The sequence below is a fragment of the Echinops telfairi genome, unplaced genomic scaffold, assembly GCF_000313985.2.
Source record: "Echinops telfairi isolate 266 unplaced genomic scaffold, ASM31398v2 ScPeMD7_23;HRSCAF=83, whole genome shotgun sequence".
Classification (NCBI taxonomy): Eukaryota; Metazoa; Chordata; class Mammalia; order Afrosoricida; family Tenrecidae; genus Echinops; species Echinops telfairi.
This window is the reverse complement of record NW_022103920.1, coordinates 78,796,155-78,805,829: the sequence shown is the minus strand read 5'-3', so window position 1 is coordinate 78,805,829 and position 9,675 is coordinate 78,796,155. Positions and strand designations below refer to the sequence as shown.

At 45.3% G+C, this 9,675-nt stretch overlaps 1 protein-coding gene across 1 annotated transcript in view; it reads right to left on the bottom strand.

Annotated features, from left to right (window-relative positions):
* The window catches only part of DNAH11 (dynein axonemal heavy chain 11), a 330,595-nt gene that overhangs the window by 103,178 nt on the left and 217,742 nt on the right, over positions 1–9,675 (bottom strand). The window contains 2 exon segments of the mRNA XM_045288657.1: positions 2,220–2,366; positions 6,656–6,889. Of these exon segments, the coding sequence (XP_045144592.1) occupies positions 2,220–2,366; positions 6,656–6,889 (381 nt within the window).

Sequence of the window (9,675 nt, the reverse complement as noted above, 5' to 3'; positions counted from 1 at the left end):
GAATTCGAGTCATGGTAGTGGGAGCGGGGAGTCCATTGGGTTTCTAGGATCAAATCTGTATGAGGACAGTCTCATCTTTCTCCAACTGAGCAGCTGGTGAGTTTGAAACACCAGTTCTGCAGATAACAGTCCAATACTGAGCCGATAGGGCACCAGAGCTCCTTACAACACTACTAGGCTAGTGAAATTATAGCTCCACACTGTGCCAAGCCACCGTGTGCAATTTCCTCTGCCAAGTCACTCCTGGGTCCAAACCAAACTCACTGCTATGAGTCGATTCCAACTCATAACAACCCTATAGGATAGGGTAGAACTGCCCTTGTGAGTTTCCAAGACTATTACTGTTTATGGGAGTAGAAAGCCTTATTGTTCTAGTGAAAGCCATGGAACTAGTGGTGGTTTTGAACTGCCGACCTTTCAGTTAGCAGCCCAATGAGTATCAGTGACCCCTCCCCCACCAAAAAAGGTGTTCAGTTAAGATTTGTTGGTCATATTTAAATTGAGCTCTGTGAATTAAATGAGAGTTGGAGTATTTTTATTCCCTGGTATATATTAGATATAAAATTTAGAAAGTGTCTTTTATCGTGTTGAAGAGTTTCATGAGACAACAGTCTGGTGAGTTCTACTTTGTTAATACTTTTTTCATCTTTTGTGAGGATAATTTTTGCTTGAGAATTCACTCACCCCACAAAATGTAAAATATCCTCCAGACCCCTTGTTCTGTTTTAAGATTGCTTAAACTTTAAGCCTTAAAGGCAGCTGTGGAGATAGGTTTTCATTGAGTAACTATTAAAGCATCACACACGTATTTAATGCCTAAGAAAGATCCCCTCGGTCGAATCAGTCCACAACCAACACATGCGACACCTAATGGCTTCACAGGAGAAGATGTGTGTGGTCTTCAGGCCATTTCTTCCACGAGCTGGAGCTCAATGGGAACACTTGTTACCAGGTGTAGGAATCCTGTGCCTACTGTCCAAGTTCAGTGTGTTTTGTTTCCAACTCCTAACATGCCCATCTTATTTTGTAACTGATTTTTAGGCCTCGGACTTTCAATAAAAAACCTTAGGTCCTTTGAGATGAGTTAGAATAGCCTGGGTGGCAGTGAGCTTAGTTGTACAAGCCAAGGACAAAGCTGTGTGATGCACATCTGAAAAAGATGACAACCCCACTAATGCAGGGAGAAAACCCTGTCCGTCTACTCCCCTAAAGAGTTGGCAGCGCGGGAAACTCACAGGGGCAGTTCGTCCCTGTCCTGGAAGGTCACTAACGGGCTGGCATGGACTTGACGGCAGTGAGTTTGGTTTGGGTTTTATCTCTGCATAAAGGGCAGACACCACTGGCAACGCCCGAATACCTTTGAGTCTAAAATGCAAACTTAATGGCTCTTGACTCAGTGGCTATGAGAGTGTCCAAAAGTATGATTTTGGCTAACTAGGCATTGGAGAATACTCTTGTCTAAAGTTAAACCTTCTACCTCACACATGCACATTCCTTCAATCCTATCAAACAAATATTTCATTACTTTGTTTACTCTGTGATTCCTTTTGGCAAATAGGAGGGCACCCCAGAAATGCTTTCCACTTGGAGCTCACGTTGTGCTAACAGAGGCCTCTGAAAGAGGTTGCATTCTGAGTGGCTGGCGACCTGAGAACACCACGCAAAAAAGACGATCTACATCTTTTGAAAAGTAATTGTTTTCAAAAACACAAAACAATACAGAGTGCCAGAGTGTGAGGTGGAACTCGAAAGAACAAATTGAACTTCAGGACTTAATCATCAACTTCTCAAGTCGTGCGATTAAAATGCACAATTTGAAAACCATCTTGCAAAGTGATGGAATGGGCTTTGTTAACAATTGAGTTGTTCAATTTGCCTAAAAACTAAAAACCTTTAGAAACCTCAGAGGTGACTGGGTGACCTTTACTGTATTACAAATAGGCCTGATGATCAAGCTCCACAGCCATTATATGCTTGAATGAGCTCAGTATGTATTGTTCTTTCGTGTTATTAGGAGAGCTGGAAGGTTGGGGAAATGCATAATGTAAAGAAAGGTCAAGTGGTAATCACGGTGTGAAATGCTGTTACATGGCTAACTATAATAATTCTTTAGATTTTTTGCTCCCTGGAGAGGAAGTTGTTCAAAATTGTTCACCTACAAAAGGTTTATTTTGTGCTAAATATAGCGCCGCAACTCTAAATGGTGGCATTAGCCTGACCTTCTGCTCCTCGCTGTCCGCGATGGCCTTTTCCCGGCCCACTCGCTCCGTCTGAAGGCCGATCTTCGCTATCAGGGCCTCCGCGTCGCGGTTTCTCAGCTGCAGCTCCGCTTCTTGAGAGGCCAGCCTGGCCTGGAGATCCTCCACCTGGGGGAAAGCCATTCCTTTGGAAGTGGCCAGTGCTGACCAACTGCCATCGATCAAATAAAGCTTTTGAAAGAGAAACTGTCAGCTTAGTTTAGAGAGCTCTAAGTTTATTCTGTGTCTACCCTGATTTTTCTTTAGTTCTGTTTGCAAGAACGCACTCCTGGTTCCCGACCTAACCAGGCAAAGGTGAACGAACTACATGTTTGTCATGAGTTTTGTGAGAAATCGAATGGGCTGGGTTCAGTTTTAACGGGAACGTTTCCTTCTCCGCTCCGTTCTATGCAAACCCAGCCCCAAATCCACGGCTGTGGAATCAGTGGTGACTCACAGCGATCCTATAGGGCTGGGTAGAACTGCCCGTGCAGATTCCCGAGACTGTACTGCTTCATGGGAGTACAAAGCGTCCTCTTTCTCCCTGTCAGGGACAAGCCACAGAGGCCCCCACCCAACCATACACCGTCACACCCACCTGCTTCTCTGTGCAGCTCAGGCCACTGCCGGTAAAAACTCAGTGACAAGCCTCAGACCCACCAAGGAACCTTGCTGGAGGCTCAGACAAGCAGCAGCGTTGCTTGATGGCAGTGGGGTTGGTTTTTTCCATTTCGGACAAGGTGCCTTAAATGCCTCTTGCCTGCTCACCGAGGAAACTGTTGCTGATTTTGATCAGGAGTCCCGGGCTGGTGCGCACCGTTAACACACCTGCTGCCTGCCCGCTCAGCGGTTGCAGGTTTGCATATCCAGCGGCATCTCGGAAACTAGGTCTGGTGATCTACTCCTCCCAGAAAGAGCCCGCAGAAACCCTGAAGGGCAATGCTCTACCCCAACATCCTTGGGGCTCTCGTGGGTCTGAACCCACGCGATGGCAACTGGTTGATTATTTTGATCAAAATGCCTTTAAGCAGATCTTACCCCTCTCCACGAACTAGTCTGTCTCTGTCTCCCTCTCTCCCCACCCATCTCTCTCTTTCTCTGCCCCTCTCCCAAATCTTAATCTTTGTTGTCGTACAACAGCTATCTTGTGACTGTGCAGAGGAGCAAGTACAGTGAACCCTCGCCACTTCGTGCTTCGACTTCCGCGGCTTCACTCTATCACGGTTTTTGCGTAACACCACACACTGCCTGCCTACACCCGCTCCTTCAGAGGAAAAAGATGGCGACCCACCTGTAGAGTACATCTCTTAAGTCATTTCATAGGCTATTGATTACAGTATTTGTAAGAACTATGTATGATAATACTGTATGTGAAATATGTAATACTGTAAACTAGATGCCATAAATAATACAATAAATAATAAATGATAATTGTAACGTCCAAAATGTTTTACTGTATTTTCCCTTTTTCGTTTAATAAATTGGGTAATACGAGTGTAATGGTGACTAAAGGGCGTTTTTTCATGTCCTCTATGCTCTAACTACGAAAATATTTGATTTACAAATAAGGAATCCTACTTCGCGGAATTTCATTTATCACGGTAGGGTCTAGAACCGATTAACCGCGATAAACGAGGGTTCACTGTATTCAACTTAACGGATATGAACCAAGGCAACCATTGCCCCTTGTGGAGTCTTTGCATGGCTTGCCAAAAGGCTGTCAGAGTCCCAGGTGGGGAACCTTCCTCTGTGCCCACTAGGAACCAGTCATTAAGAGCATGGCCGACTTCGTCTGAGAAAAAGTATGATTCTACCCACTGTTTGGGAACTCCCTCACTGGGTTCGGAAGGTACCGCTTAGGCCCTAAAGTTTGAGGATCACGTAAATTAAAAATCTATTCCCATCCAGCCGATGCCGACTCCTAACAAACTGACAGGGCAGAGCAGAACTGCCCCTGGGAGTTTCCAATAGGAACGCTCCGCAGGAGGAAAAGGTCTCTGTCCCTCGGGGCGGGTTGGTGGTTTCAAACTGCTGGTCTTGCAGCAAACATGTAAGCCCTGTGCGCCCAGGTCTCATGTAAGATACAGCGGAAGTGAAATGTTCAAGAAAAAAGCAGCTCTCGAATAACAACGCTTTCCTAAAGCTCCTTCCTCTCAGCAAGGGGCTTTATTTGACGAGGCTTCAGAAATTCATGAAAAAAAATTTCAATTACCTTTTAATTTCATTTTTCTATGAACTTTTTGAAGCTCCCTTATATATCAAAATAACGAACTCTGGGCCATTTACTTCCACCAGTATGAGTATTATGATTTTTTAATATTATAGAATCAGCATCATCACTTGTTTTGACTTGTTTGCTGAAACACATCAGTGGTCTCTGTAAGCAATCCTGTAACCCCACTCTAATACATACAGTTTATTTACACTATACTTAAAAGGTGGGAGTATCACTACAATCACTCCTTGTACTATAGTAGTTTAAGCTAGATGGATTTTCAGCCTCTCTGAACTCTGGGTAAGACTGGAGAATGATACTTATGTCTCTGTTCTAGTTAGCCACGTGAAACTAATATTATGTTAGGCTACAGTCAAGAGAGTCATCCAAGAGACTTGGAAGAAACTACTAATTACAAGCCCTAATTTCCATTTTGAAGGAAGCTGTTAACTCTGAAATATCCGGGGACTCAAAGCCTGGATGTGAAGCCTGATCTATGAAGAAAGGTCCCAAATGCCACCTCTGATGACCTAAGCGCATGTCCACAGAGGGGTCTTAGAACTGCAGCAGCGGTTTACAGCTTAAGGCCATTCATACACATCAGTAAGGTTTAGATACTTTGATTTTCAAATGGCATGTAAGACCTCACAACCTGGTGTTAGGCTGTGGGTACTTCCGTTCTCCATCTAGGAGACCATGCTACCTTCTCATAAGATTTTGATGTCTAAAATCCTTAAGGGAGACTGATTAGTCCAACCACTCTTCTGATCTTATAACAGCACTAGATGCACAGATGGGGAATGTGGTGACTGAGTGGTGGGCTGCTCATCTTCCATGGGAGAGTATTAGGTTCGACTCCTGGCCACTGCACGTCTTGCCCATCACACCCATCTATCAGCGGAGGCTTGTGTGTGGCTGCAAAGGGTGGGCAGGTTGAGGTGCAGCTTCTGGATTAGGCGGAAGTCCGAAGAGAGGTCTGGGGATCTACTCCTGAAAAATTAGCAAGCGAAAACCCTCTGAGTCAAAATGGTGTGACCCACAACTGATCACGGGAGGGCACTGACCTGGGCAGCAATCTGCTCCACGGGGCATGAGGTTACCACGAGTAAGAGTAGACTATAGTGGACTAGGAGCCAACAACCTGCATAAACACCTGATTCAAAGAAGTCATGTGTCTTCTCCACAGACTATCTATTGCTTCAAGCCAAGGAGGGACAGGGGCGTCTGAGGAGTCTGCACTCGGAAGGCACCACAGATCAGCGCTCCCTCTCCCCAGCTTCCCTGGCTCAACAACCTGTAGCTAGAACGTTACTAGGAAAGCGCAGACTTTCTCCACTTCTTTTCCCCACACCACGGCACCTAACCGGGATGCTGATCCACATGCCGTCAACTCGGTCCGTTGGGAAGAAGAGTCTTGAGGTGTGGGAGTGGCCATAGTCCCTTTGCCAGGAGACACTGCCAGTCAAATTCTGACAGTCCAGTTTGGGGCCAGCACTCTCATGTCCAAGACTGATGTCAACAAGTCTCGTGGGGGACCACTCAAAGGGGCATAGATGCTGGTGACGCAAATCGTATTCAGTTATCTTCTTTTTAGCAGTTCAGTAGCACTCCTGGAACAATCTTTACCAAGTCTTGATTAGTGAGATAGGAGTTTTGGGACCAAAAGGGAAAGAGACGGAGAACAAGCAGAAGGAAGAAGAAAGTGCGAAAGATGGAAGGAAGAGATTCAGCGATACAGGCACATTGCTTCTGCACATTGCTCCATCCCAGCTCTCCTATATATGCCCCCTCCTGTTTTCCCTTGCAAATCACAGTCCATCTACTCCCTGGTTAGCACAGACCACCAGGGGTCATCAAAGAACCATTCTGGAATCCATTCTGACTCATAGCAGTCCTATATAGGGTTTATGAGAGCAGACAGAATAATTTTTAATCCCAAGGAATGGCTGGCCTTGCAGTTAGTAACCCAACACTTACCTGACAGGGTCACCAGGGGTCCAAGTTTACACTAGGTCAACACACAAACGTCATTGATCTAAGCTGGGCTGCTAGGCAACCGAAAGCAGGTCTCCTGCATGCCAGGGGACAGGTCCACTGTCCGCAGAGATCTTGCATGAATGAGTGTAAGTGCTGCTTCAACGTGAAGCTCATTCTCTTATTTAAAGGGCAGGCATGCCATCAACAATAACCTCGCCGGACGTACCTGAGAGGCAGTGGTTTTCAGCTTCTGGATGCCGTTCACCAAGTGCTCTTTCCTCTGGGAGACCTCGTCTTGTTTCTTCTTCAACAGGTTCTTAAACAGTGAGATTTGCTCTAGGAAACTCTTGGGCGTGGTGTAGTTGCGTCTTCTCTCATTCTGGTAATACCTGGCACTCATTTCGTTCACACTGGTGTGAACATGAGCCATAAAAAGGCTAATGGAACCTTTGTCCACAAGCTGAAAACAGAAAACATTGCAATTCTTATGAAGGCTCTTAAAACACACATGCGCACACACACAATTAAAAAGGTGTGTGTGTGTGTGTGTGCATGCGTGCGCAGGTAGGAGAGAAGCAAATCAGCCAGATGTATGGTACTTCCACTCCCACCCCCTAAAATTTGGAACAGTGGAGTCTAGGGAAAATAATTTTGTTTTTAAAAGGTGACCACACAATGAGACACAATAAAGCATTCAGCCTTGCTACTCATCTTGCTAAACAGACAAAGGCTTTTTATGTCTGTCACACACACCAAAGCCCCAAAGCCAACACGTCACCGGTCAGCATAGCTATTCGTAACCTGGTGGTTCCATCTGCGCAGAATGGAGAAAGAGAAAACTGAGAGACGAAGGACCAAGGTCCCGAGAAGCATGTTCTGGTGTTGGTGTCCAGCTAAATTGTAGCTGAGCGGATTAAAAAACTCTGCAAAGTCACTGGGGGGAAAAAGCAACAGAAAGTGCAAAGTTAGAAATTCAGCTTTACGAAGGAATCTGTGGAGAAGTCATCTGGGCAGGCCGGGTATAAACATTGCCGCTTCCAGCAGAAAAACATCACGGTCGGTCGCTTCTTTTCCAGCAAAGACGAGACAGGGAAGGAAAAGGCAACCCTCCTTCACGTCCTCCGGGGAGAACTCACCACTCGGCAGCTTCCCCGGGTGTCCTCTATGACTTCTGAAGTAGTTAACTTTTTAATTTGTGGAGTCACATCTCCCTCATTTTAATGATTATTTATTGCATTCTGTACAAGATGGACCAGGCTCAATTAATCAAGGGAAGGCGAAAAATCAATTAATATGAATTAAATGAGCTACACTAACTCTTAGGAAAGTCACACATAATTTACCAAAGTGTTGTCAATAACACATAGCCAGCGTTGGGAAAATTGCTCACAAGTGGCTGGTGATGCAGTTAAACGTTTCAAACCTGCACCATTAATATCACAGCCCGAGGTGGGGGGAGAAACAGGTCAATTCTGTCGGAGAAAAACAACTGCTCCCCAGCAGCCTCTTTAAAACCAGGCTCTCCGGTCTCATGAAAAGTTCCCAAAGGGGGTGAAGATGTGTGCGTGAGGGACTAGTCTAGCCATTAAAAATCCATCTCACCCGTCAAGAAAATAATCTATATTTAAAGCATGAAGTTAAGCAAAGAATAGTATGAACCCTGAAAAGAAGAATGTTGTTCCTAGTTGATCCAAGAGATGTATATATATATATACATATACACACATAAATACATATTACCAAAATGGGGTGGGGGGGTGGGACACACACACACACAATCACACTTGCAAGGGAGTTATATAAACTTCATGTACTTTTTTCTCCCTGTGGGGCTTTTATTTTTAAAAGCGCGCCAGCTTCAATGTGTGGGCAGAAATTCACTCTGGTATTCACTTGCAGGCAAGCGCACACAGATCTTGCTGCTACAGAGAGATGCTCCTCTCAGCCAAGTGCAACCTCCTTAAAAGTAGAAACAAAAAACAAAACCCCACAACAAACAAAAACCCCAAACCTGGCTTCTACCCAATCATGATCCTTATGAGGAGGCTCCTGGGCTGCTCTGAACAGCTCCCCTTAACAACAGTTTCATTTGTAAATCGGGGAGCGAAGAAGTGGTTTCCGGTAGAGCTGGAAGTGGCCCGAGACAACTTGTCTCAATGGGGCAAAATAACCATTGTTTTCAGGCTTAACAAAATGGCACAGCATGGGAGCCTCGCGGAGCCTGGGAGCAGCTGCTTGTAATTCACACTGTTTTTCAGAAAACTCTAATCGTTCCAGAACAGACCTCTTTGATGACTGGTCTTCCCTACATTCTCAATTTGTCACTTTCTCTTATGATAAGGTCAGTAGTGACAGCACTTCCTGACATTAACAGCTGTGGCTTTTAAAAGGGTCATTGTAGAACTACTAATTGCAGTAATTTCATTAGCATGAATTATTTATTCTGCCATTCATTTATCTCCCGTTTTCTTTGGGTGGGGAGGGGAGTGGGGAGCTGGGGACATAGCTGCTGGGCTGCAGCACGGATGGTGAAACCTGGCTACATTTTTCACCGGGAGCCCTCGGAGAGCCACGAGCACCGCTCTCGCCGGATTTGGGCCCCTCCGTGAAAACCGTTGCCATTTTGAAGTCATTTAACAGCCAATCAATGGTGGCGGTGAAAATAAAACAGAAGCAGATTGCCAGGATCAAATGGTGACAAATCCAAGGTTTCCCTACTAAAATGCTTGGAAAACAGTGCTGCTCTCAACATATAAACAGACACAAAGACAGAAGTGCTTTTCTCCCTCACGTTGAGAAAAGAATGTGTTTAATTCCTACTCTCTTAAATGGCTCGCCGTAAACATACCAATATCCGCAAATTCCTTCTCCTTGGAGCCCCGGTTCTCAGACAGTGGCAGACACTGCTAACTTCAACACCCCAGGCTGCCTGTTTCTCAAAGCAAGCGTCCTCTAAGCCTGCCCTGTGGGCAATGGTGCCAGGCAGCCGAGGGGGGCCGGATAGCCCTGGGTGGCTAGCGCGTCATCAAATGGTTTCAGTACTAGTCAGGATTTTATTTTTCCATTTTAAAACATTTTATTAATTATTCTTTTTTTATGAATAGCAATTTATTTATTTATAATCGTTTTATTAGGGGCTCATACAACTCTTATCACAATCCATACATACATCCATTGTGTAAAGCGCATTTGTACATTCATTGCCCTCATCAGTCTCAAAACATTTGCTCTCCACTTAAGCCCCTG